This window comes from Phaeoacremonium minimum, assembly GCF_000392275.1.
Source record: "Phaeoacremonium minimum UCRPA7 unplaced genomic scaffold PA7_03_scaffold_601, whole genome shotgun sequence".
NCBI classification, from domain to species: Eukaryota; Fungi; Ascomycota; class Sordariomycetes; order Togniniales; family Togniniaceae; genus Phaeoacremonium; species Phaeoacremonium minimum.
In genome coordinates this window covers 154038-181297 of record NW_006921503.1, presented here as the reverse complement: position 1 = coordinate 181297, position 27260 = coordinate 154038, and the positions used below count along the sequence as shown (strand labels likewise).

At 53.1% G+C, this 27260-nt stretch overlaps 8 protein-coding genes across 8 annotated transcripts; 2 read left to right on the top strand and 6 right to left on the bottom strand.

Moving 5' to 3' along the window:
* Positions 1–442: 442 nt before the first annotated feature.
* UCRPA7_8640 (putative kinase binding protein cgi-121 protein) lies at positions 443–1097 on the top strand (the record flags this gene model as incomplete). Its single annotated transcript, XM_007921151.1, has 2 exons — positions 443–718; positions 780–1097. The coding sequence occupies 2 exons, from the start codon at positions 443–445 to the stop codon at positions 1095–1097; spliced, it is 594 nt and encodes a 197-aa protein (XP_007919342.1).
* A 190-nt stretch (positions 1098–1287) lies between these two features.
* On the bottom strand, positions 1288–2572 carry UCRPA7_8639 (putative proline oxidase protein; the record flags this gene model as incomplete). The annotated part of the gene is made up of 2 exons (XM_007921150.1): positions 1288–2164; positions 2232–2572. 2 exons carry the CDS (start codon positions 2570–2572, stop codon positions 1288–1290), a joined length of 1218 nt encoding a protein of 405 aa, XP_007919341.1.
* A 1637-nt stretch (positions 2573–4209) lies between these two features.
* Positions 4210–4701, bottom strand: UCRPA7_8638 (hypothetical protein; the record flags this gene model as incomplete). Its single annotated transcript, XM_007921149.1, has 1 exon — positions 4210–4701. The coding sequence occupies one exon, from the start codon at positions 4699–4701 to the stop codon at positions 4210–4212; it is 492 nt and encodes a 163-aa protein (XP_007919340.1).
* A 531-nt stretch (positions 4702–5232) lies between these two features.
* On the top strand, positions 5233–5676 carry UCRPA7_8637 (hypothetical protein; the record flags this gene model as incomplete). The annotated part of the gene is made up of 1 exon (XM_007921148.1): positions 5233–5676. The coding sequence occupies one exon, from the start codon at positions 5233–5235 to the stop codon at positions 5674–5676; it is 444 nt and encodes a 147-aa protein (XP_007919339.1).
* A 4862-nt stretch (positions 5677–10538) lies between these two features.
* Positions 10539–12811, bottom strand: UCRPA7_8635 (putative oligopeptide transporter protein; the record flags this gene model as incomplete). The annotated part of the gene is made up of 2 exons (XM_007921147.1): positions 10539–12505; positions 12559–12811. The coding sequence occupies 2 exons, from the start codon at positions 12809–12811 to the stop codon at positions 10539–10541; spliced, it is 2220 nt and encodes a 739-aa protein (XP_007919338.1).
* Positions 12812–17944: 5133 nt separating this feature from the next.
* UCRPA7_8634 (putative gnat family protein) lies at positions 17945–18749 on the bottom strand (the record flags this gene model as incomplete). The annotated part of the gene is made up of 2 exons (XM_007921146.1): positions 17945–18053; positions 18193–18749. 2 exons carry the CDS (start codon positions 18747–18749, stop codon positions 17945–17947), a joined length of 666 nt encoding a protein of 221 aa, XP_007919337.1.
* A 1657-nt stretch (positions 18750–20406) lies between these two features.
* UCRPA7_8633 (putative transcription factor protein) lies at positions 20407–22743 on the bottom strand (the record flags this gene model as incomplete). Its single annotated transcript, XM_007921145.1, has 4 exons — positions 20407–20424; positions 20511–21560; positions 21623–22294; positions 22552–22743. 4 exons carry the CDS (start codon positions 22741–22743, stop codon positions 20407–20409), a joined length of 1932 nt encoding a protein of 643 aa, XP_007919336.1.
* A 2013-nt stretch (positions 22744–24756) lies between these two features.
* Positions 24757–26554, bottom strand: UCRPA7_8632 (putative mfs quinate transporter protein; the record flags this gene model as incomplete). Its single annotated transcript, XM_007921144.1, has 3 exons — positions 24757–25027; positions 25094–25267; positions 25335–26554. The coding sequence occupies 3 exons, from the start codon at positions 26552–26554 to the stop codon at positions 24757–24759; spliced, it is 1665 nt and encodes a 554-aa protein (XP_007919335.1).
* Positions 26555–27260: the final 706 nt, after the last annotated feature.

The following is a 27260-nucleotide window of genomic DNA, read 5'->3' as shown; positions in this document are numbered from 1 at the left end:
ATGAACATTCTGGAGCTAGTGCATCACGGTATGGAGGCACACAGCCTTTCTGGAGTTGTCTGAATCAATTAGTGCACATACAGTACAATAAGCAATAGATAGAAGCCATCTTTTGCCAGTGTTTTGTTGAGACTTGATAGACGACGAGCAGTTGATTGATGCCGTTATGAGGGTGTTACAATCTGGATATACCTATGCCATGATGCCCAGGTCGAAGGGCAGCACCAAACATCACCTTGACCTCAGTGATTGCTCCCGCCAGCTGGAACCATCTGCCAGAGCCTGCAAGGCACCCCGCACCAGCTGGCAGCCGCATTTCATTGCCCCTCGTTGCCTACAAGTCAAAGAAAATCAGCTCCATTACACAGACGAAGCAAAGTGATCGATTGCCGGTGGTAACAATCTTGGGCCTACGAGACTTGAGACAGCATCTCCTAGCACCATGTCGCTCGAGACGATCACTCTAGAGCATGTTCCGCCTTCGCACAAGGTCCACGTTGCCTTCTTCAAGTCCGTCTCCAATGCCGCATTCCTGCAGTCACAGCTGCTCGCACGGAATCCCGACTTCGAGTATGCATTCATCGACGCGTCGTCTGTGGTGTCACGGCTACAAGTCCTGGCCGTCATATACAAGGCTCTAAGCATTTTGCTCGATGGGACTCTGAGGACCCCAAACGTTCATTCCGAGATCGTCACCTCGCTCAGTGCGAGTAATAATGTAGGCAGATGCTGCGTCTTCAACGAGCCAAAGGCTAGGAGGCGGCTGACAGAGAAACCAGATAGCCGAAGCCTACCGTCGATATGGAATCACAGCCGAGACCACGAGCGTTATCATCGTCAAGGTCGTCTTCCCAACGGATGCCAGACCTGAGCCCCCCTCCGCTGAGCATATCTGGAAGCACCTGCAAGACAACGTTACGGGTTCTTTGGTGCCGTTCACGGATGACGAGATTTCAGGATCGACCGACTGGGCTAAAGTTCGCAAGTACTACAAATTGAACGGAGCTCCTTCGTTGAATGGGCTACATGACGAGGTTCTAAAGACCAAAGAAGCCGAGATGCTAGTCCTCGGCGCCATGGCTTTGCGTGGGGTCTGAACGACAAGTTCGTCTTTATATCAACAGCAAGAGAGGAGTGTCGGGGTTGATATCAAAGCATGTCAATACACCGCAGTCACTGTGCAGGAGATTCTTGCCAATTCTAGGAGTCTGAATTCATGATCATCCATGATTCATACAGTCATTAGGGCATGCTACTCTGGATCTAGGCTCTATCAGTCGACCTCCTCTAAGCCATGCCGAACGCCCCTCTAAATCTTCTCCAGACCTCTGCTCTCATCGCATCCCTGCCGCTCTTGGTTCTCTGCACGGCATCTCGGTTCTCATGCGCTCGTCTAAGGAGATACTTCATGCACTCTCCAGTGGATCCCCATACAAGATATTTATAAGCACGAGGCTTGAACTCATTCGACGGCTCTGCAGCTGCCTCTCCAATGCTAGCAGTTTGCTCGCCATCCTTCGCCTTGACAGCACAAAGCAGCTCACAGCTCACCTCGTCCGCCATGCCCTGTAGCTGGGCGAACGCAACCTCGGTCCCCCGTTCACCCGCATCGAGGATGCCGCGTGCCTTGCGAACCGTCTCGGCATTGTGCGAAGCGAGAACCATATCAACGCCTGGGAACGAGTCGTCCGAAGGGGCAAAGCTCGATAACGGTCCGCTCCATTGTCGACGCAATAGTGCTTCGGCCAATCCATCATATGCGGCGTCTGTGTCGGCTTTCGTGTCGTGAATGAGGTGTCGTGGATCTGATCCGAGATATGCGCCACGCACGAGCTTCACACCTAGCGCAAATCCCTCCTTCTGTGCTGCATGGAGATGGCTCGATAGGGTGGCAGGAGTGGATTTCAGATACGCTTGATACGTGCCATAAATGATGGCCTTGTTTGGACCACCAGATGGTCCTGCTCGGTTGTATTTGCGCATATATTCCAGGGTCCAGTCATCAATGCCCCATTGGACAGCCTGTTGTTCGGCATCAAAGAGCAAGCGAATCCCTCGCTCCGCGGCAAGCTTGCAAATACCGTCAATCGCATCTGCGAGCGCCGGGGATGGCGGGTCACGCTGGGATAAGTTGTAGAGCGCTTGACGGCCAGCGCCAGTAAATCTAGCTCATATGTTAGCCCATAGATCAAACAAGAATATAGCAATGAAATGCAAACTGGGAACCATACTTGAGTGCAACAAAATCCCCAGGTGATGCTAGGCGGACAGTCTCCATCGTGCCCGCTGCCCACGGGACAATCTCCGTACGGATACATTCCTCCGCTGCGGCGCCTTCTCCGCATGATGCCAAGTCTTTGGTTTGCTCGTCGGTAAGCACGACTTCTTTTGCATAACCCAGAATGACGCCGCTGAAGCCAATCTTCTTCAATCCGTCAATTGTCTGGCGCACTTCATGTGGGTTCTCTCCGGCACAGAATTGGGCGTAAAACGACTGTTTTATCAGAAAGCGAAGAATAGGGTTCTTATCCGGGTCCAAGAACGGATTCGTGGTGTGCGCGAGAGTAGACATTATGGCGAGGGAGGGTGGTAAGAGAATTGGCGATGATGATATGGTTGTGACTGCCAGTGATCGCAACACCGTCATCAAGGGCAGAACTGCCAAGGGAGACCGTCCTGCCATATTTGGCGGTTGCGGCCTCGAGGGCAGCACGTTGGATTGAGGATCGAGGACAATGTGCTCGGCTGGAGGAGAAGTCCTGCTTGTGGAAGAGTGAAGTGACCGGTTGGCCGTGGAAGCCATTCTCACAGCTTGTCTCAGTTGCTGCTTCCCTGGAGCATGTTGTGAAGTGACTTCCAGGTTGGCATGACGAACCGCCAGCGTTCTTGGCTCGTAGAGCAGTGCCGCCGCCCTGGTGGCCCGTAAGACCGGCGGTGCCACTGATACCATGGCAGTCTGGGGATGAATGGCCGAAAGACAAAATGACGTGGATAATTGGATTGGGAGAGTAATAATGAATCGGTTGGTTTTGGACGTCTAGACGCCTAATATAAAATACATCTAGACAAAGCCATAGTGAATCCTGACAGCATTCTATCTCTTTATCTCCGAATATCGCACCTCCCACTTCGCGACATCAGATGAGGTCCCTGGGTGTACCTGGCACCGGCACCGGGACGCCATTGGAGAGCCACCTGATATGCTATCGAGCTATCTCATTGACCCTCTCCCGGGCGGCCGGTTGCATCGAATCGATGATGAAAGCATACCAGTTGCTTATCAGGGATCACGTGGGAGGGAGTCGTGCCGCGTGTAACCGACGCATTGGCGAATTAGACTGGGCGGGCCAGGCGGGCTCAGCGCCGGCGCAGGACGGCAAGCTGTCGTCTCAAGTACAAAAAAGCACTAACCTCTGTTGAAAGGGCCTCTCGACCTCTAGTCTAACAGGTTGAGGGGAGGCAGGTCCACCCGTGGAGACTCAATGAAGCGGGGTTCAACATCGACTGGTGAGATAGCCACGGAGTGCAGTACCGCACTCGCACTGCACCATGGACCCCGAACAATTGGCCCCATTCTCAACCGTGAAAGGAGAGATTTCGCCGGCTTCGCGCTCGTGTGTGCCGAAGGGCGGGGGCATACATAGATGTCAGGTATCTCAGGCTTACTGATTCCAGACTCTACCTAAGCAATGCTATCAGTCATCACCTAGTGCTGTCGTCGGAGACTTGCCAAACGGGGAAGGAAAAGAATCATACCAGCGGACTTGCAGCCCCGTGCTAGCCAAGACACGCACTATTCGGCGGCAGATAGCAGGTCAAGGTTGTCGACCTCCATCGTAAATAGGCACGCCGACTGCCGGCTCTTAAGAAGGCAGTCGCTTGCGACGGTCTTGCACCTATGCCGAGCTCGGTTCCATAGGGGGCAAAGCGCAAAGCCTCCAGCACATAACATCGTAGGCGGATTTGCCAAACGGGGTGAGAGGATCGCCTCATGTTCAACTATGTTGTCTGCTCTGCCCGGAACTGGCGTTGAAGATAGTCGATATATCCAATCCGGCGGCCGCGTGCCAATCCAGCGATATCTTGCAGGCCTCCGTAGACCAAGCCGGCGAGGAGTGCAGTCTTGGTGGTTCGCGCCGCCATCACCATGGGGAATCGATCTACATCAACGATAGATTGTCAGCAAAGGGCCATGCACGACGGCATCTATCAGATCCAGGTAGGAATAGACAAAGGCATACTCCAGAGACTGAAGCCGCCTGCAACTGTCACGCAGGCCAGGACAGTGTTGACGAAGTCCATTGAGCCCCGGTAGACGTCGAACATGTTCTCGATAGTGAACATGGCCGTAGTCCACACGCAGACTCTTGTGCCCATCTTCAAGCCCTCCTTGATGCCGCCATATGCAACGTGGTAGTTTTTGCTCTTGTGATAGAGATACCATCCCGTGGTGGTCGTAGGCAGCTTGTGGGCGTGCTCGGCGCGGAACTGGAGGCCGGCCATCTTGCTGCCCTGTGCAAGACCCAGGCCCATTCCGATTGAAAACGAGACGGCGGAAGCTGCAGGGATGCGGACAAAGGTCGGGATCGATAGACGAGAGTTCTGGCGGAGCTGTTGCAGCTGCTGTTCCATGGCAGCACGGTCGGGCGCGTTCTCGTGGAGCTTCACGAGCTCATCGTATGTTCGGGACGACGACGACATGTTGCTGGTTCGAGGACGGGGATGAATACGTCACGGATGGGATGCAGTTGTCTTTCAGTACAATTCCAGGACTGGAATGATGTTCAAAGCGCTGGGCCTAATGGAGATGGTTGTAGTGACCTGGACAACGATGATGCATTGCTGGTTGGCCGGGGTTGAGTGCTTGTATGTGATCAAGGAGCTTATTTGATGCCTCGCGAAATTTTGGCCCTGAGTGGCCCAAGCTCCTGCGAATCGCCGCCTAGAATCAATCCCCCCTCCAGACCCCTCCACGATTATCCATCTGAAGTACGCCCTTTCTTCGACCCCCTCCAGTATCTCTAAATATTGCGGCTCTTCACACTGAAACTTTGAGGCAACGCTGTCGATCATCATGGTATGGACTCCTTCCTCTTGAGTTTTGTGTGGTGTGATGCGTCGCGTCGCGTCGCGTTGCGTCATGGCAATCACTCCCTTTCAAACCAAATTTCTTGATGGCTCTTCATGATATCTACATCCCGTTTCTCACGCAGCTCTACTAACAAGTGGGCAATGCAGGCCAACGAATCGGATCTGTCAATTCGGCTGAAATATGGCGTTCACACCGTCTTCCTCTTCGTAGACCCGTTGGCGCCCTGGTCTGCCATCACCACGGAGCTCCTAGAGGTCCTCCGAGAGCGATACCCCGACGGCTTAGTTGCGGTGCCAAGAGGTAAAACTCCTGTCCCGACCTCCGGCCAGGATGTGCACATCTCCTATGCGCTGCTGGTGAATCCACACGACTACACCGAAGGCTGGAAAGACCTCAATATCCGCGGCACGGAAACCCCAGTGAGCAAGGGCATCAAGAGCGGCACCATTGTCGCCTTTCTCATCCAAGACGAAAACGAGAGTACCGATAGCTCGCCCGAGTTTATTGTAGACTGGCCAAATCTCGACGAGGAAGAAGAGGAGGAGATGGCCGCTGATGGAGATGTGGATGGTTTGGAGCTATGAGCGTGTTTTGAGACTGCTTGAATGGCTAGGGTCCCTGCTCGGTAGACCAATGACGGCAGCGACATTGCGGCGTCTGGATACAGGGCCAGATTTTGGCTTTTATGCCTGCGTGTGGTGACAGTGGACACATTGGGTGGCTTATGTGCCGCAGGCTGGGAGCTGCGGTGGTCAACTACTCTACTAGCCCAACACATGGTATAAGAAGGTATGCATACGCCTTAAATCGTGGTCTTTAGTCATGCTAATATGATAACAACCAGGATGTGCCTCGAGGGACCGCATACGCAGCCCACGAATGACTCGTCAGCTAGAGTCAACAGAGTTGTCGTGAGATCAACAGATGATCTTATGGCTGACAATCTTTATCTCTTGCATGACCGTGCTATGTAGCCTTTTGCTGTAACTAGAGTAGATTGTCACTACTACGTACCTTACACTCTGTTTGCTGTGCTACCGAGTCGAAATGCTCGGGCCATTCTACCGTGTCATTTGCGATGCGATCTACCCAGGCACCTCACTTTGAAGGCAGGTGCCGCCAACAGACTTAAACATACGGATGTACATATATAGCAATATTGTATTTGACTACGTGGCACCGCAATACTGCTGTGGGGTTGTCTACTCTATCTAGAGTTGCTGGGTACAAGCCCATATTCGCAAATATTGCTCAAGTGGTACCACCCTGATCTGACTGCCACTGCCACATGAGCTTGTGGTTTCCTATACAGATACAACCCCTTGATCATCTAACGAGTCAAATAGTCGTCATCAGCATTGATGTTATAGGAGGCGAACTTTCTCGCAGGAATGCCCCTCTGGAACATGATGTCCATTTCGCCAAACGTGCGGTCCTTGGTCTCTGGAAGGCGGAAGTAGCCCCAGATAGTTGTCAAGAAGGACAAACTTCCCCAGAAGAAGGCCTATCATGTAAGTTGTCAGTAAACATGGCATGAGACTCATGATGACCATTCACATACCGTCTTTCCTTGTGCATTCCAAGCCGTGGGCGACATGAATTTTGGCTGAAGAACGCCACCAATGATGTTGCCAACATAGTATGTACTACGACCCAGCACAACTGTTTGGGTTCTCAGACGTGTTGAGCCGATCTCAGATACGATTGTGTATACAATTGGACCAACAGACATGGAGTAGGCTCCAAGCCACACCAAGCAAAGGCATGACTGCGCCCAGGCCAGAGCCTTGGTTTGATGAGGCACGCAAGCCAGAATGCCAATGGTGAACAGAACAGCTACCAGCACATAGAATCCATAGAGCCAGATTGTTCGACGACCCCATCTAGTAAGGTAGAACCAAGAGATGATTGTGCCCAAGAAGGCAATACCCGTGCCGGCGAGTCCAATGGCGTAGGAAGCATTGGCGGAGATACCTGTTTGCTCGAAGAAGAATGTGCCGCTGTAGCAAAGAGCTCCGCCGTCTGTAATCTGCGACAAGAAGGCCATGCAAGCAATTTCTGTTCGACGTAGATTGGTACCGCGGAAAGCATCCCAGTAGGTAACACCTGCGCGCTCTTCCTTCTCAAGCTTGTCGGTGTGGACCATGAGAGCTATCGTAGCGTCGTAGTCGACATTTTGGTTTGCATCAGAGAGCCGCATGAGAGACTTCTTTGCTGACTCCAACTTTCCAGTGCGAACGAGGAACCAAGGAGATTCAGGGGCTAGCAGTGCAGCGATGAAGAGAGGCACAGGCCACACCCACTGGACCGCGAAGGGAATACGATAGCCCCATTGCGTTTCATTGTTCACCAGACCTTTCAACACACCTGCAGAAATGAGCTGACCGATTGCCCAGCATAAGTTGACGTATGCGGTGAGATATCCTCGTAAAGCGAGAGGCGCAACTTCGGCAGCATATGCCGGTCCTGTGGTTGCAAACACTCCCCATGGTATGTTGCAGAAGAACTCGCCAACAAGCAGCACCTCAATGTTAGGTGCAAAGAAGACGATGAAGATGAACGCAGTCAGGAGAGTCATGCAGCCCATAATGACCTTACGATGACCATACTTGGCAGTCAAATAGCCATTAAGTAAAGCGCCAATGATGTTGCCAACAGCAGAGATATCGTTTAGGCCCGCTTGCCATGAGAAAGAGATCTGATAGCCGGATTCGTCGTTATGCCAAACGCCATACTTCTTGCGAAATGCCGGATATCCCATAAAGGAGCCCAACAGGGTGACATCGTAGCCTTCCATGATAACAGTTGTAGAGATCACTTCTCAGCAGCCATTGTCAGCGTCACATAACACCTGAGAACAACGGTAGCTAATTGCGATCAGCGAGACTCACAAATAGACCATAAAGCTGCTTTCTTGTAAGTTTTGATCGCTTGAACGAAGCTAAGACTATGTTCTGTAGCGGTTGCCTGTCTGGCTTCCTCATTGAGGACCTTGTCATGAAGGCTGGCATGAGTTAGATTTGTGTAATCGGCGCGGTCAACCTTCTCGTCTGCATGGTCCTCGCGGACCTCGTGGCTTTGAGTGATGTCCATGACGACGAGGGGTACCTCACGCTGAGGGTAATCCTGCTGCTAGAGTCGTCGAGAATTGAGTCCCAGTGAGGGTGGGTGAAGACAATGAAGACAAAGCAGATCATTCTCCTCATATTACCGGACATTGCACAACTCTTATTAATCGAGACTTCCCCAACTCACCTTCCTGGAGCTCTTCAAGAGCTGGGCCGCCGGTCCGCCATTACCGTTAGAAGCTGCGTCAAGAATCGCAATGCATGGGGCCCAGGGCAGGTTGGAGAGCATCCAACCAACCTACAGCGTAAGTTTATTGGTGGAAGATTGGCGATTTGGGGAAACAAGACTTCAATTCAGACGGGGTGATTGTGGGGGATGTTGGGGAAGTGGGTACACTTAGAGGATCACTAAGTATCTCGAGGGGAATAAGCTAGGATAAAATGCACTTGCTTCCGGTGCCCTCGTTGCGAAGATGTGAGTCTTCGAGGAGAACATGGCAATGGCTGTACCCTATCGATACATTCTCAACCAAGGCTGTACCATAAGCTTTTGGGATACATGCCTTGCCCTTAGAAGTCATGATGCATAGCCCTGCCCAGTAGATACGCGCGACTTGGAACTCTGACATTCATCGTTTCATCAACTAGGAGACTCGACATGAGTGTTGGGTCGTTCTAGCTCTGATATCAAGCGGGTGATGGGGAACGAACTGCCGGTGGAGTTCCTTGGTAGCGGCCATATAGTGTCCGTCGATTCTCAAGCTAACTGTTGGCTTAAACCCGACGGGTGATTCTCTGTATTCACCCCTGCATTCACCCTCAATGATGATTGATCCGGCTCTTTTCTCGGTGGCTTTCAACCCGGAGGCTTGCTTCACATCCCAGCCTTCCACTGCGTAAACAGTACGAAGCAGATGCCTTTCAGGTGTTGGTTGATGTAAAACAAAGCATCTGTGGCATTTTCGACATCGAGGATGTCGCTTCCGGAATGGCGGGACGATCTACGAATTCCCTTTTATTGACATGCACGTGAAGCTGTCGAATCAGTCTAATCAGCAAACACGACAAGGAGGAGACAGCATCTCACTGACTGATTCGCAGAACGGGTAACACTAGAGGCGAATCGTGATTGCTCCTGTTCCAAACCAAGATTTACCTGTAACTGATACATGGTCCCACTACCATTGTAGGTAAGCGTACTCTGTTGTGTGGTTATTATTCACTATGTAGAATACCTATGCGCTGTTATAGACTGAGATATTTAGTTAAGAGAATACATTTCATATCATATGCTCCTTACTTTTGAAGGAGCCAGCACTTCCCTTGATCGTGATCAACAGGAACATGACCTTCAATTCAACGTAAGATGCTATATTAACATTGCTCCTTGACAAACTGGGCCTGACGCCATAAGACTCTATCACCTCATTTCTGACAATGATTAGTTCCAAGCGTATATCGTGACTGTTTACTAGTAGTGCAGTGTTTGTGATTGTGCCACATTGCCAATGATTCATTACAGCGCTTACCGTCGGTCACTGTGAATGGTCTGCCAATCTCACATATTGCAGTACAAGATACGTTGATTGATGAACAGTGAGTCGACAAAGGTCGAGGTTATTCAAATACCCCATAGATTCTTCGGATGTTACCTCAGAAGCGCTAATTTTTCGATCAACATAACACAGTTCTGTTTAATACAGTTGTAGTATAGTCTGCAAATATGTCTCTCATGTTACAAGGGCGCAATCATCATATAGTTACATGATACACCTTCAAAGAAGTCATGGCAACTGCTCTTGGCCTCAAATGGTAATTGAACTTAGCTTTTCACTATACAATCAAAAATCCAATACAGAACGAATGTCCTGGGTTTGAAGAGCTTTTATACTGATATATGTAGATAGATCATATTTAGTCTATGGCAGTGAAACTCCGGAGGAGTTGTCACTGCTGCTTCTGTGGATGTGATATCGCGCGGGAATTGACAAGAGCCTTCCAGACGGCTGATTGACTGAATCGCAACAATTTCTAAGGGTAGTCATGGGCACCAAGATTCATCCAGCTATGTGACATACATTGCGGGATGACATAGGAATATCCTGTCATCAGTAACGTCTACAAGTGAGATTTTAGCTTCCTTCGAGATTTTGAGTCGACTTTGGTCCTGGCGTTCCTTCTGGATCAGTTGTCTTACTTTGAAAGATCACGTCACATAATCAGGAAGAACAAATGATTGTTTGAAAGTGGATAGTTGGTATTAATATGCAAATGCCTTCTCTACTTGACTCTATCCGTGGTATCACGATAACAACCTATGGAAACATCCGCTAACTAACTCAACCATTTTTTTGATCATACACCATTATGCAGTGCGTCTAGCAAGACAAGTCAGGGCATCCGATGTTTGTGCCATAGACACCTCCGTCGACTCCGGCGATGGTCAAGATAGCACCGATGAAACCACCCAGACCCTCTCCAGCGATGGCACCAGCTGCGACGGCATAGCCATAAATCTCCCAGTTCTTGGGCTTCCACTTGCGCCAGACGGCAGCAATGATGGCGCCGAAGAGAGCAGCGTTGGTGAAGACAGGGAGGGGAATGACGAAGGACAGGGCAATGGCACCCCAGTTGGGAAGCCACTCACGGTACTTCTCACGGCTGCCGACGAGATAGTAGTGACGGACAACGACCTGAATGATGGAGACAACACCCATGACGATGGCGAAAATACCCGAAGACAGAGGGATGTGGACGGCGGGATCGGTAACGGCTTGAGCCACAGCAGCCCAAGCAGACACGGAGGGAACTGCGAAGGGGCAGTGCTCGTACGAGGTGTCGATAATGCAGGGGTATGCAGTGGTGAACAGCACGAACATGCCTGGTGCAAGCCAGACAGAGACGAAGGTACCGATAGCCTGAGCAATCCACTGCTTGAATGGAGGGGTTCCTAGAAGGAAGCCAGTTCGGAAGTCACCAGTCAGAGAAGTGGCAACATCAGCACCACCTGAGGCGAGACCACCGGCAACCAAGTTGATCTTCTGGGCATGCTTGATAGAGAAGTGGGAGCCCGAGGTGGCGGCACCGATGACGAGCTGTGAGGCCTTGGAGGCGGCGGTGAGAGGGGTCTGGTCGGTGACGGCACCGATCTGGATGGCGAGGAAGGAGAAGAGGAAGCCGAGAATGCAGGACAGGATAGTCAGACCCGGGTGCATATCCCACTGGAAGTGGAAAATGAGGATGGCGAGGACGATGGTGGCAATGAGACCGACGATCCAAACCCATGTCTTGACTTGATCCTCAGGGCGTGCGGGGTCCTCGACGATATTCTCGCGCTTCTCGTCGACAATGGCGTGCTTGGCGAAGAAGTCAACGTTCTTCCCGCGCTTCTGGAGCATGCCGTTTATGCCGACGCAGCTCTGGTGCCAAACAGCCTTCATGCCAATCCAGATAACCTTGTACTGAACAAACAGCTCGGCCATCGAGCAGCACACCATGATCATAACACCGGGCCACAGGAGCCAGTATCGAGGGGACGGTGTCTCTTTACCGAGGTTCTTCAGGCTGATGAAGCTATACAGGCTGTCCCAGTGCGGGTCATCAGAGGCCTGCTTTCCAATGCACTCGCCGTAGTGAACGAGAACGGGTCCAATCAGACCCCAGGCAAGGAAGGAACCGATGAACATGGAGATGGCCGAGTTGAGACCAATTAGCATGCCGGAGCCAATGAAGGCGGGTGTCCATTCCATGTACCAGCCCCAAGACTCAATATTCAGTGCCCAGCTGTGGTAGCCAGACCAGATGTGAAACCACGTGAAGAAGTGCCAGTCGTACAGAATGCCGATGGCATAGTATGAGCCAACACGGTGGCAGATAGCCAGGCTGAAGGTGATCATCAAAGCCTTCAGCTTCTTCATGGCCTCAAGACTACCAGCGGCACCGGCATGCATAGAGCGGATAGTCATGGCAGTGGCAGTTGGGGTCGGGAAAAGCATCTTCAGCTCACGAGCGACCTGGATGACAAAGAACTTTCGGAGGGGTGTGACGAAGAACAGACCGAAGAAGGAGCAGACAATGGTGATGGTGAAGATCTTGCCAATGTCCTCCTTGGGAGAACGGCCGTCCATCAGTTCGAGCTGGTACATGGCAGGGATACCGGCGACGAAGATACCAGCGATACCACCGGCTCCGGTAGCAGCGGCCTGGACAATGGAGTTCTCCTGGGGTCCAAATGGACCGCCGAGGAAGGGGAGGTCACCAGCGGCCTTGGCAATGAAGCCAACGATACCGTAACCAAAGATAGCACCGAACATGCTAGCCAAGAAGGTGAAACCGGTCTTGAGACCTGTGCATTGCACGTTAGAAAGTGTGGCATGGTGCCGGGGCAGGGCAACTCACCGAGATACAGATTCGAGGCATTGACTAGGGAACCGAGGACGACACCAACGGCGATGGCACGGAAAGTCAGAATGTGCTCTTCCTTGCGCAGGTTGGGGTCCATGGGAAGAGGTCTGTAGAGGTCGAGCTCTTCCTCCTCCTCGTCAACCTCGACCTTGACTTCCTCCTTGACATCCCCCATGGTCTCAACCGGGGGGTTGCCCTCGGCGAAAGCATGGACGGGCGGGTAGGTTGCTTCTCTAACGTCCGCCATGGTGTACGAATATGAACAGGCAATTCGACACCTCTGGGTATGGTGATATGGGCTAGATGGGAAAGAGAGGGGATTGCCAGACAGACGGGACGATGGGAATCGCGTGGTATTTATGGACTTGGGGGTGGACCTGAGCCATCACTGCAACGGGCAGGCCACAAGAGGGCACCCCCCCGTCGATCACCAATTTAAGCTCTCCCAAGGACTGTCCTACCGTACTCATTCTGTGACTGACAACGGATGCTCCGTGCAAGCTACTCGAGTACGGGCAGGATGCAGGCGGTCCAGGAGAGTCGAGCCGCGGGCTAGACTAGGCGTCACGGATGGTAGACCTGATGGGATGGTGTACCACCCTGGAGCAACCGTCCCCCCCTGTCGCCGGCCGGCTACCCCTGTTCATTCGTACATGGACATGTACTCGAGTCTCTTGGTTCTCAGGTTCTCTATAGGGCAAACCCGCAGATGCATGCACGGATATTCAGCATCCAAGTCCATCCACCCATGATTCCATGTTCCCAAGTGGCCTGCTGGTCCCCTTGCCACCCGCCTCTTCTGGAGCACAGGCAACTAGCAGGGATTAGGATCCGAGATAAGAGAGGGTCGAATGAGACGGCAGAGCTGGGGGCCATTCCACTGCCTGTGGTTGGCTGGGGGGTGGTCAATCAAGGGCAAATGCAAATGAATGCATTGAAAAGGCAGCGATCAGTGCGATGGTCACCACTCGCCTCGCGTGTGCGTGCCACAGGAGGACAGGGACAGTTCAACCCCGTGTCATTACTGATTACTGCTGCATGGTATCCCGCCGCCGATAGCTCAATTCAAGAGGTGGAACCGGCTGGACCGCATTAGGCAGGTCAAGGACGTTGCATTCTCGAGGCTCTTCAGCCAGGCAGATCGCGACTTGACTGAACCGAGGACTCAACTAGAGCCAGCGGAGCTATTATCTGCAAAGAGAAGCAGCCGCGGTTTTCTAGAACAACGCTGGCGTGGAACTCGGATGGTTAGTGAGTTGGTTCGTACGGTAACTACGACTCGTGTGCAGATGAGTTGAAGAGTGACCAGCCTTCCCCCGTCCCTCCAACCTGCCAATGCCAGCCACGACAGCCACGACAGGCCACCCGGAGAATTGCGATAGAAGAAGCTTCTCTGGGGCCGGCGCGGCAGCACCCTGAATCTTGACTCGGCGCAGCTCGGCGCTGCAAGGTCGACGATGAGGATGCATTGATCGCCCTCCCAAGACTTCTTGGCCTCGGAACTCGGAAAGCAGCCGCAGAGAGACAGACCTGCAACTTGCAACTCCAGCAACAGCTAGACTGACTTGCCTGCGTTGTGCTATACAAGAGTATCAAGTTGTGTCTCTTTGGTTTGGTTGATCATCATTTTTTTTACATGCACCCACAACGTCCGACTAGCAATCAGACATTCACACCACCGATTCGATCTGCCATCGCTTGAGTCGCATAGCGCTCGATCGAGATAGTCCGCCGTTCTTAGGCGTCTGTCTTGGCCCACACACCTGTCCGGCTGTTGTGCATTTACCGTCGCTGGTTAGTGCAACAGCGTGTGCCGCACCCTACTAAGAGCGCCACCCGACTCAGGATTGCAGCTAAGGTGAAGTCTTTCAGCACTTGTCTTCAGGTGGCCTGTTTGCCGGTGTGAATATCGCCTCAGTCTCGCCGGCATGAATGCGCTCATCAGTGCGCTGGGATGAAACGAAAGGTGTCGGACATGGCGCACTAATTGGCGCATTTTCGACGATCTGAAGTGTTCAATGTATGATGGCGAAAGCCTCTTTGCAGGCAAGATATCCAATGCTTGTGAGTCTTCTTAGTTACGATCCTGAGGAAGAGCCTCCAGCAGTGAACTCGGCGCAGATGGCAGGCTGCTAGCTGGCAGAGGCCCTACATCGTCTACAGTACATGTCCGTGTCAAACCTGTCTCGTTGTATCTTCCTTTTCCAGGTGGACGTTGCCGGCCGTCTCCCACTATCATAGTAACCATGCTGGTGCGATCTCCATCAAATGTCAGACCAGATATCTCGTAGGGCGCGCAGAAAGAGGCCGAGGAAGGCCGGCGGGGCGCTGTGAGATGCCAATCTGCTCGCTATCCTCGATCCAATAACACAATACAATCGCATCGCCCATTGCTCTGGATGGCCTGAGCTTGGTCAAGCCACGTCCCGCCGCCCGTATAGGGCCCGCTGCTGGCCTACCAGTCCAATTGCTTACGGTCCGGTCTATTTCTACTGACCTTCCCCCCAGAATCCAAGGGCGGTCTTGGCATATTGGCCACGAGTCCACTCAGTGCGCCTCTGTGGGATCTGATTCGACTTCTACGGCGTGAGCTCCCCCTTCTAGACGTGTTCTAGCCTCAGCTCACTAGTATCGATCGGGCAGGTCATATCACCCCGGCAAGCCATCCAAACGGCCACCTCCATCCCCGAAGCCTCTAATTCGAACTGGGCTGTCCACCAAGCAGCTTCTGTAGAGAGGTTGCCGCGCCGGCTGGCGCCAGCCACCTGGCTCATTGCACATGCTCAGAACGGTAGCTCCCCGCAAACATGACAGCAGGGTGGATGGCCGAGGGAGGCGGCTGGTCTGGGCAGCGGAGATCCTCGATGCTTGTCCTCGACTCTAACGGAACGACCCCGATGGGTTCTTCTACCGTAGTATGGGTGAATGGCAAGTTGAATGACAGATCATCCTCTCTCGACTTGACTTGACTGCTCGATCTCGCCCCATCTGCTCGTGCTTTTCCTGATTCAAGTGTGCCACGAACCACGGCCCTTCTCTCGTACACCAGATAGATCGCCCTATCAGGCGCCAGTGCCCCGTAGGTCGCGTCTATTGGCCCAGTTGCGTATCTTGTAAACGGATCTTGTCATAGATCTCATCAGCGTCACGCCACAGCAGCTTACTGCGTTTCGTGCCGCAGACCAGAGAAAGACCTAACCCAGAGACGCTACAAAGCACACACGCTAAAGAGCCTGGATGCATCTCACTAACGGAGTGCTCATTCTCCGGACCATTGGCTACCAGCTTGCGACACAGTTCACGACTGTCGATGGATCCACTAGCTGTGATCGAGCCGTGGAGCCGTGCAAGCTGCTGTGGCGCTGGGGATCCCCATCCTCCAGCGCACTTACCACTGTCACCAGGCTGAGAAGGGAAGCTGCATGTAACGATAAGCCAGGGTAATCAGGCATCTGGATTCTGGATGGGCTAGTTCTATTTCCTACACGCCTAGAGCTTCAGGATACGGGGTCAGGCTTGCCAGACTCGGATGAATTAATCGAGATTGAAGGAATAGGCCTGATGATGGATTCGACAAAGTTCGTTTGTTTTGCGCCCTTGACAAGCCAAATGTTGGCCGGACAAGGCAGGTGCATACAACTGCTATCGGCCGAGACAAGCATATGGATGGATTATGGATGGTTCTTGACCTTTCGCTCTCCTCGGATTGCGGACCTGATTTGGTACGCCGACGCACCTATCCTGCATCAACCCAGTCGAGCCAGTGAATCATTGTCGTCTGCTGTAGGCACACTGGCACATAACTCGGCCACCGGCACGTCCCCTGCTGCTCTTACTGTATGGCAATGCAACCAGGGCCTGGATAATAAAAATAGGTGCCTTGGCCAGCAGGCGGCCCCATTTCCAAGGTCGGGGATGTTGTGGGGAGCGTAATTGACACTGGGTATATCTCACGGATGTTGCATATAGCACTATATTGTGAATACAGTCGACTGAACTGGCTAGATGAAATGCTATACAATGCCATGCAGAATCACCACCATCTGGAGTGAATTTGAGCCGTCTGATGCATCCTTTACACTCAAGCCCTTTTCTCCGTTATGGCACTTGAACGGCCCTCTGATAGGGACAGAAGAAGTCGCGTTGCGTTTCTGCAAGTGACGGAAATTCCCCGGGGTCTTTGCGAATGTCCGGGAGCTCCTATCTTGTGTTGAATTCAGGCCTATAGCGTCTTGAGTAAGCTGACGCCTGCTTTTCTTATCACATCTAGTACTGCTTCTAAGATAAGAATCACGAGGTTAGTATCAGCGAGCTAGTATACGCTTTGAAAAAGGTTAAGAACGATCCGATCCGATAAGGATTGTGGTTGAGCCGTATACTCTGACCAAGCATTACCTCTGACGTCTGACCCAAGGAAACTTGTCGTAGTCGCCCATCGTAGCTATGGTGATTTGTGTCAGTGAGGCATACATCGATCGATCTAGTCGTCCGCAATACACACTATCATCGGGTTTAATCATGATCTGAGATGTTCTTGTCTCGTCTGGCACGTATCTCGAGGCCAGGGATCTTCACCTGCTCGCCTATCGGGAGGAGTCCGCGACCTGGTCTAGAATCAAATGACAAAATGATCCGCATTCGAGGGAAGAGTTCCTGCGATTTTGCCTTGCTGATCAGCTGGCTAGGCACGACGATCGATGGTAATGACCACACCCTGATCCGGAGGCGAAGGGACAGACGGATGGAGAAGAAGGGGCCCCCGATGCGCTACAACAACCCTGGCACGCCGACCTGCAGCACAACCTAGCTTGAGAGCATGGTACCGGGCTAGCGTGTGATGCCTTATTTCGGTCTGTTGCGGCTCGAGAGTAGCGAGGAGAAGGATGCCAGATCCGATAGTAGCCTTGGGTGTCCCATCGCCACGGAACCAATATGCGAACTGGGACGATGTGACCTTCCCTTCTCAGACTTTTTCGAAGTCTTTCTGGATTCCTGAGTGTCGCATCCCTTGTCGAGGTTGGTTCTTGATTCTAGTGTTGAGTAAGCTATGGTAACTATCGTTATTGAACAAGATTCCTTGCATGAGCCTCCTGGACCGCCTTCCTGTAGGTGAATTGAGCGTAAAGCACCGCCAGTCAAACCTAACGACTCATATTGCCATGAGGATAGTTTCACTACCTTCTGTAGTAAGGTGCCTTACACACAATAGATCTCGATTTGATCAAACGTTCCTGTTGAGCGAGAGCCGTGTGTTGCTGACCAGGGCACGAAGAAGCACACCATGGGAGACTCCCGGTGAGCGAGTGAGGATGCTGCCATCAATCTTGACAGAAAAGAATCCTGCTCATCAGCAACGCAAACCGTCCCCTGGTTTCTTCCATCACTGCTTCTCATCTTGTTCTACCTGCCTCTGCTCCCACTCACTCTCTAGGACCGAGTAAAGCAACACATCCCACCATTTGCGATCATAGAAGTGGACTTGTCGCCGTCTAAAGTCATATTGATTAGCTTCAAGTGACTGAACAGACTTCAACAAAAGGACCGAGAGCGAATGTTCGAGTAGCAAAGACACGGTTTTTTTTGGAAGTGAGCATGTTGTGAAGGCCGAGCAACCACTCTGTCACTCACCGTCCCTCCAACACAAAGCCAGCTTTCTCGTACACCTTCTGCCCTCTCGTGTTATACTCGACGCACCCCAGTGTTACACTGTGCATGTTTGCGAACCGAAACGACCAGTCGAGAACCCATTTCAAGGCTTCTGATCCATACCCCTTGCCCTGATAAGGGGCTGCAATGGTGATGCCGAGCTCTGTGCTGCGGTGATGGTGCAGATATTTGGGACCAAAGCCGCCCCAGTTGAGACACATGAATCCAATCGGGATTGGTTCAGCCTTCTGCGGATCTTTAAAGGCTTTCTCATCGGTTGACGACTGATCCTCCGTGGACGATTCGTCTGCTGGGAGGCAGAGTACAACAGCGAGAAGACTCTTGGCCAAGTCATCCGTCATGGCGTCCTCCGCCTGGCGGCTGCGAGGCGCGAGGAGCCCTGGGTCACTGAGGGCATAGTTCACGGGGTCGCTTGTGATCTGCTCATAGCAGAATGCCTTGTCCTTCTCGTCGTTCTGAAAGGCTCGGTAGATGAGACGTTCCGAGCGGAACACTTTGACTAGGCTGTCCGTGATCATTTCGTCCTTGTTAGGTTGAAAGTGATAGTAACCAAAAGATGTTGCCCTTTTACAAGACCATATGATCTAGTTCTTGTGAGGATAAATATAAACAGAAACGGAAAGGAGTTAAGCTATGCCGTATGCTCGCCTTCGTTGCTTGAGGTGCGTGAGACTCCTCTGCAAATCCTACCGAGCTTCTACCAGGCAAGGAAACCCAAGCAGGTCGAATCCGAGGGAGCTGATTAGTATTCAAATATATCGTCCACTTATACGCTTCTAAGGGATGCCGGGCAGGCGGGAGACCGTCTTCTATAGCTACGGCGACGTTACTTCGCCAATCGTTAGATCCCCCGAAGGTGGAGAGATGAGCCGAAGTGAGTCACCCGGAACCCCGCTGTTCAGCACCGGCAGATGCACTGCACGGCGCATCCGTCCACCGCCCACCGCCTACCCGCCCGGTGCTTCAAGTACTGTAGCAGTACGCTACAGCATTGTCCTTTTCAGGGGGAGCTCAACATTCTCTCGCTCTGTCAAGGCGACTTCGCTCCAATCGTGTCTATAAAGATAATTCAGAACTTGTGATCAAATTGATATACATTTTGATGCGCCGGAAAACAAACTCCTTTTCGAAGTTGCACAAGCAGAACGCCGGGGGTACCCAGAACTTATCTCATCAAGCCAAGATGCTTGGAGTCGTTCACAGAACAAGTAGAGCCTCAACCCCTGAAGCCCAATACCATGCCATGGCACATCTCGTCCTGGCATATATTATATCCCAAACGCCGTAGTTTATAAAGTACAGAATGCACGCTCTTCGTCGTCAATACCATCCATCATGATATGTGAGATATATATTGTTTAGCCATCCCTAACAGGAGCTTCGCGTGCCAAAACGGATATGAACACCATTTCCCCTCTACGCGACTCTACCCGCCACTCACAGAGCCTGTGCCGTCATGAAAGATCAGCATTGGCCACTGTCCGCCATGATTAGATGCTGCAACGGCTGCATCGCCCCCGACGCTCATGTCTCCGGGGCCGTCGCTCCGTTGCCCGTTGCCGAGTGTCAACAGAGCATTCGCGCTGTACCGGTCTTGACTGTCTGCCATCGCGGCTGTCCAGTCGTGCCAAGTGTTTTGTCCCGCCATGGCCCGGGCCCACTCGTCTCCTGCTTGATGCGAGACGTGCTGCGTCGCTTGACTGGCAAAAGCGACTAATGGATTATTTGCTGCTTGGTGAGCGCTCCCAGCCGTTGTTGCTGCCGCAGCGGCTGCCGCCGCCGCCGTAGCAGCATAAAGATATTGTGTAGAGTCTGTCGGATCGTAGCTCTGCATTGGATTGCCATTCTGAGCTGGTACAGAGCCCTGGTCGGCATAAGCAAGGTGATGATAAGGGGTGGTGGCTGTGGCGATGGATGGGTCGTAGAATGTTGGGTTGTCTGCTGGTGTGACCCTTGTACCAGTAGAAGCATCGATTGGAGTCGTCTCGATACCGTTTGGCGTACTCGTGACTTGCTGATGATGTGATGGAACCGAGTCGTACGCCTCTTGTTTGATATGATTCGACATTATAGGGGTCTGCGTATGCTGTGATGTGGACGTAGTACCATTCTTGTGGCCCATATCATGCTCAATCAGAGTAATGGTTCGTTGGATGATGAGGCTAACCTCGTTGCTTAGGCGGGGACCGCACCCTATGATCATATTAGCTGTGATTGCCCTCAGGATTTGTGTCGTTTTGTTGGCTCTGATGCCTACCAAGAAGGCTCTCGATGCCCACAAGAATATTGATCCACATGTTCATCTCATCCCTCAAAGTGATAATCTCGGTCGTTGTTATCGTAAATCGTCTTTCCCAGTCGGCGACTAGCATTGTGAAGATAGCCGCCACGTACACCGACATCTGGTACCATGTTGTGTCAAGAGACTTGAGTCTGAGGAGACTATCGACTACCTTCAGAAGTTTCCTTGCTGTCTCCTGACATATACGCGTGTTCTCTGCGCATATCTTGGCATCCGAAGTCATGCAAACAGACGGATGTCGCAGGCACAGTCTGAACTCCAGACTGAAAGCCTGCGTGTAAAGCGCCAGTACTTGGTTGCCAGGCTTACACTTCTCTACCTTGAGCTCATCAGGTAGCTGGTCGTGCCATAGTCGATATTGCTCTTCGAGGCTTTGAACCGTTTCAACATATCTTCGAGGATTTCGACGGACGATGTACACACTGCTCCACATCTCAATGTACAGGGGCAAGATCCTGAAAGCCGCAAGGCCGACAAGGTAGCCACACTGGCCGATCCTCGAGGGATCAGTTACGCCGTTCTCCGTCAGCACCTCATCAGGAATCGCCAACGGCAGTTCAACATCGAATTCATCGAGGCCAATGGGCATGGGACGACCGAGACGGCCGTGGAGAGTGACGACGACGGTGAGGATGCCCCACCATGCGCGCTTCCTCATCTCGTTCTCCAGATCTGTGGCCTCGTTCGCCCGCTTGCTGGAGCGGTGCAGATTCATCTCAATGGCTTTATTAAACACAAAAACAGCAACAAGGGTGCCGGACCCCGGCTTCGGAAAAGAGCGAGTATGGCAAGCAATCATGGCGAGTGCCTGGACTGCAGTGAGAGTCGCGGCAGAAGCCAGGTCGTAGAATTTGCTCAGGCACCAATGGTAGTGCTTGTTGGACAGATCGTTGAGCTGCTCTCGCCTGGCCGGATCTTCATGATTGCGCACTCCGTACTGGAAGTATATGGTTGCGAAGACCATGTGGACCAACACAAGCTCCGCGGTCGAAGGTTTGAAGGATGGGTCGTCATATATGCTTGCTAGCTAATAACACACTCGAATTAGATTCGCTTCGAGAATACTTGCGAACAGACTGTATGGCTTACCAGTTTCATGTAGGATGGTTTATGGAGGAGAGGTATGAAGGGGTAGATCATGAGGAAATACCACTCCGAGTATGTGAAGGCGTCCTCGCGGGACGGCAGGCCAACATGATCCAGTGGAGGATTGACTCTCATCGTTGAGTTGAGGAAGGCTTGGACGGACTTGTTGAAGAGAGGAGAGGTGATCTGAGCGCCAGGAGGAGGCCCGTCCATATCCGGCGCATCGAAGGAGGTGATGTCGATCGTGGTTCCGAGGATAGAGAGCTGAGTCCCCTTGATGGAGCTCAGGGGCGCGCTATCAGTCATGACGCCAAGGTGGCTGTCTGCTGGTCTTGGTTCCAAGGCGGCGGGAAGAAAGTAACCCGTGGAAAGAGATTGGGGCTTCTGCTGGTAGTTCTTCACCCATAACGAGCCGACCTGGCTCCATTGGTCCTTGGAAGAAGCCGGATCGTTGACCGGATTGCCCATTGCATCAAAGGCGACGGCAGAGCTGCTGTAGGCAGGACCGAATGCGGACCAATGCCAGGGGCGCACCTCGATGCCATTGCTCTCGAGCAGCTTCTCCATGTCGCGGATATGCGACAGCATGTCATTCTTCTCGCGCTCGAGTTCCTGTAAATAGCCGCGGCGCTCGGTGCGGCCGGTAACGCGATCGGTAACGTAGCAGGCGAGACTCTGGTTGGCGCAGTGAGAGCAGCCTTCGGGGAGGGCATCGCAGCGTATCTTGCGAACCTGTGGGACAGAGGAGAGACAGGGTTAGTCCATTGGCCCAAAACGAGACATGTGCGAATTCTCGCAGCAGAGGAGTCCTTCAAAGCTGCCCCGTACAGGAGGTCTTTGTGAGTGAGGAGAAAAGCAGAAGGAGGAAGGGGCTAAGAAGCCCGGTCTTTGGAAGCATATCTCTACATCTGTGACAGACGACAGCAACGCACCTTGCAGCGATCGCAGGCCTGGCCGGTGCGGGTATAGGACTGCAGCTTGCTCTTGACCACGGAGGAGAAGTCCTCTGGCCCGCGATCCAGTCTCGGAAGCTTCACCTTGGAAGTAGCGGACGAGGGGCTGTCGCCGTTCGGGGAATCGAGGAGCGCATCGTTGGATCGTTTGAGTGGGCGATCGGAGGACATCTTCGGTGACTGGGGCGACATCGTCGGCAACGGCGGCGAATGCCTGAACAAGAAGGCCCCAGCAGATGCATGTACACTGACGCCTCTATGCCCCTTATGTCCTCACGCCCTCACACGCAGCCAGAGCACCAATGGCGCCTGGGAGGAGGAGGGACGGTGAGTCGCCACGGTCTGCCCTGCCCTGCGCGCGGAGCAGATCGACAATGCACAGCACTTGAGAGCACCGGCGATGCTATCGAGATACCTCACCGGTACGGTAGGTCTGTTAGGTAGGTCTGGTAGGTCTGGTAGGTCTGGGACGTGTGTATAAGTCTATAGACAGATAGATAACTTCGTATCGCAAATCGGCGGCTAGAGCAGGCGACAGGCGGCAGGCGGCAGGCGGCAGGCGGCAGGCGGCAGGCGGCAGGCGGCAGGCGACAAGCGCGCGCGCCCTTACAGCTGCAGGTGACGCTGGCGTCGCCGGAGAGTCGAATAGCGCGCGAGAATAGGGCAGCTTGGAGGCTAAAGCCGGGGATCGTGGTGATTGTTGACGGCGACGATGGCGGATGGACGGATGGAGACGGACGAGGACGATGACGATGACGACGAGGAGGGCCGGGGACGGGGTTTGCCGCGTAGGGCAGAGCAGACAGCTGAGCTCAGGGAGGTTGATGCTTGTGGCAGGCGAGAGTTCACTTAACGTCAGGGGGCCTTTCATTGGGGGCATAGTATAAGTTAACGTTAAGGGGGGTGAGTGTGTGAGTGGCAGGGAGCGAGCGGCAGTTGGTGGAAGTTGCCGGCGCCGTGGCCATGGTCGTGGGCGTGCGGTAGACCCCCAAAAGACCCCTAAGACCCCTTAGGCACCCCTTAGGCACCTCTTAGGCCCCTCTTAGGCACCTCTTAGGCCCCTCTTAGGCCCCTCTTAGAAACCCCCTTAGGCGCCCGGGCCTTACTGCACAGGGCGTAGAGGGGTCGCCCTAGATGCTGCTAGCAAACCTTACCAAGGTACTGCATACTACGCAGTAGTACTTGCGGCACTTCAGGAGGTCTCGCTCTTGACGTGCCTGAATCAGGACTCACCATTCCTGCTCACCCTCGAGTAAGTCGGCAAAGACAGTCTTGTCTGTTAGGTAAAGTACGAAAAACGCCGTCTTTCGGCATGTATCAGCGTATTGGGCCATGTACATGTACTACATGGCATGGCATGACTGACCTGTGCAAGGCCAGCAAGGTGAACCCTGGAAAGTGAGCAGACATACCCTCGGGGGCTGCTCAGGTCCCTCGGGGGCTTTCATGAGGTAAACAGAGTGTAGAAGGGAATGTTGTCGCTGCGGATTCATCAACATTAAAAAACAACTTGCCGTACGGGCTTCGTTGTGCTTTCGGTATCATATCATACAGCTGTGTAATGAAGAGGGTAAACGCAGGTCTTATCATGAGTTCTAAGATAAAGATATTGGCTTCACTTGAGATATTGTCGGTCGGATAGGATAGGGACACCTCCAGCCAATGACACCTCATTCACATCCATTGAATGGGTGGTGAGTAGTGAGGCCCGAGATGTATCATGTCATGCAAGGTACTTCAGAAGACCGGATGGTGTCATTGCCTCGCTCTCATAGACTGCACAAGTACCGGTAGGTCAATCATGTCGGTTTACAAGCCTCGGATTCTGCATTCTAGTCCTAGTCCGAGCATGGCAGAATGCCTGGATAATGGCAGGCAATCGCATCGCAGTCGCAGCGGTTCAACCCTATATATCTCTATCTCACAGTCACAGAAACAGAACCCACTTCCAATGGCCTTTCGAGCAACAACTCATACTGCTGGCACGCGACGCTTCAGGTCATTCTTGATTATATAATCCTTTACAGAATCTCTTCAAGCAAGACACTTCAATAGAGAAAGCTCCAATCTACTGCTTCTCGGTCACGGCTGGTGAAAGCCACTATGCGACCAGGCGACCAGGCCCCTAATCCATCCCATTAAAATCAACTACTATGCTGTCCGTTTTGGAAGGTTTTTATTGATCTAGGTCATCCGGCCCAGGTTGGACGCCTCGACCGTGGTGGCCTGGCCCATGCCGATCGGGACGGGCTGCACCGGCCTCTCAACTTGAACGGTCGACTGCTTCTCGTCGCCAATGGCCTCCGGGCCGCCGTCGACCGACTTCAGAGGAGTCGCATCCGTCACGCCAAAGAGCTTGTCCATGGCCTCGAGCGACATGCCCTTGGTCTCCGGCACCAGGAACCACACAAAGAAGAACATGGAGAAGCAGAAGCTGCCAAAGATGAGATACGTTCTACAAGGAAAGGTGTCAGCACTTGAGCATCGTTTAAAGAGAGCAGGCAGGATGCAAGGCACTCACCCATAGCCGTGAGATCCGACTGTGACAAGCATAGTCGGCACCGCACGAGCCACAACAAAGTTAAATAGCCATTGCGTGGCTGCGGCATACGAGACGTTCATGGATCGCAGGCGGGCTGTTGGGATCTCACTGGCGTAGATCCAGCAAGCAGGGCCCCAACCAAACTGGAAGAATCTGTGCTCGAGTGTCAGCCAACCGTTTCTGAGTGCAGAGTCAAGTTCTGTGGAAAGGGGCATCTTACGCGGCGAAGAGGAAGATGCAGACCAGCGCAACATAACCGGCAGGCGGCACAGAGTCTCCCGAGATAGGGGGCTTGATCCGGACATACAAGCCAATGTAGAACATGGCCAGCCCCTGCGCAATCGAGGACAGAAGGAGGGACCGCCTTCGTCCAAACGAGTCCGCCATGAACAGCAAGAAGCAGATACAGGACACGACCTTGACAATGCCGTAGACGCCCGTGCTGAACAGCGAGGACGACGTCTTGCTGATGCCTAGGTTCTGGAAGATGGTCGGAGCATACACATTGATCGCGTTGGTGCCCGTCATCTGTTGGCAAATCATGAGGCCGATGCTGATGAGGGCGCGGTTACGGTTACCCTTGATGGTCCACATCTCCTTTTGCAAGTTGTAGAAAGTGGCATCACCAATGAGCTCGCGCTCGTGCTCGAGCTGGTCGACGATCTCCTGGAACTCTTCCTCAATGTAGGGATGAGTCGTTGACAAGTTGCGGAGGCGGGCGAGGACATTCTTGGCCTCCTCCCATCGATCCTGACGTGCCAACCAACGGGGCGACTCGTTGCAGAGCGTCATGCATCCTGCAAGCAACAGCGCAGGGAGGGCTTGGATAGCAAGGGGGAAGATGTACATGACCTTGCCGGACATGTGAATCGAAACCGAGTAATTGATCCAGAAGGCAATCATGCCTCCGGTCACGATGAACAATTGGTACATTCCGGTCAGCAGTCCACGGATGGCTCGCGGTGCGTTCTCGGAGACGTAAAGGGGGTTGATGGAACTGGCGGCTCCTACTCCGAGGCCCGAGACGAACCGTCCGACGTACATGGCAGCCAGATGGCCAGATGCGGCGGATTGCATGATGATACCAGCGAGAATGACCATTGCAACGCCGACAAGGCACCACTTTCGCCCGTAGCGGTCTGTCAGTGGAGAAGCCGCGAGAGCACCAACGAAGCAACCAGCCTGGAGAGTCGAGACAATGTTGGCAGACAAGTTGGCGGAAGCCTTCGATTTAGGGTCGCCTAGACCATAATCCTGAACGAATGGGGGGAGCACAATAACTCCTCCGATGACTGAAGAGTCCCAGCCAAAGGACATGGCGCCAAAGCAGGCGGAGGCGGCCAGGAGGTAGACTCTCCAGCCATAGATCTCGGGGGGATCAGTGTGCATAGAATCATTGTGAACGATCTTTTGCAAGATCTTGACCGTGGCGGACGGCATCTTGCCGACTGAAGCCTCTCGTGCTGGCGAGAGTCCTTTTGAGAATAGAATGTCGATATTGTCGAGGACACACGAGCTTCACGTCGCTCACTGCGAGTGCGTCTCCGAGAGAAAAACAACTTCCAATTGACAGCTGCGAGAAACAACACGAGGGACGTTGGATATTAAAGGCTATCGCAAAGCATGCCAAGTCGCATGGAACCACCCCGATGCCCATTCTTGCAGTGACCACTCTGCCGGGCTAAACGCAGTCCAGCAGGCTCATTTGCTTCGATCCCCTACACTCCGGGCCGCTGACCACAGGGTCCCTTGTACTGTCCTTCCCCAGCTGTACCCAATCGCACATTACTCACTTTCTGAGATAACCCAGCTGTCCAAGACGGGTGGCAATTTTCCCACCAAGCGGAATGGCGGGCGTCTACCCAAAGCCTAGGGTTCTTGGCGGTAGCCATGTGCCAGAGGTCCTAGAGCGCAATATCGACGCGTGCCAGACAGGCAGAGCTGTTGATCTCGACAGCGGTTGCTGGTCGGTCCAATCCTACAAGAGTCCTCAGGGAATGGGGGAATGGCACATGCTTGCATGGCAACTCTTTAGACTCTTGGCATCGGTGAGATGGACGCTGGTTTTGTATCAATCCGCCGAGGAGAGGCAGGCCAGCGACCACCCGAATCCAATCATGACCCTGTAGGTCAGAAGAATGAGTCC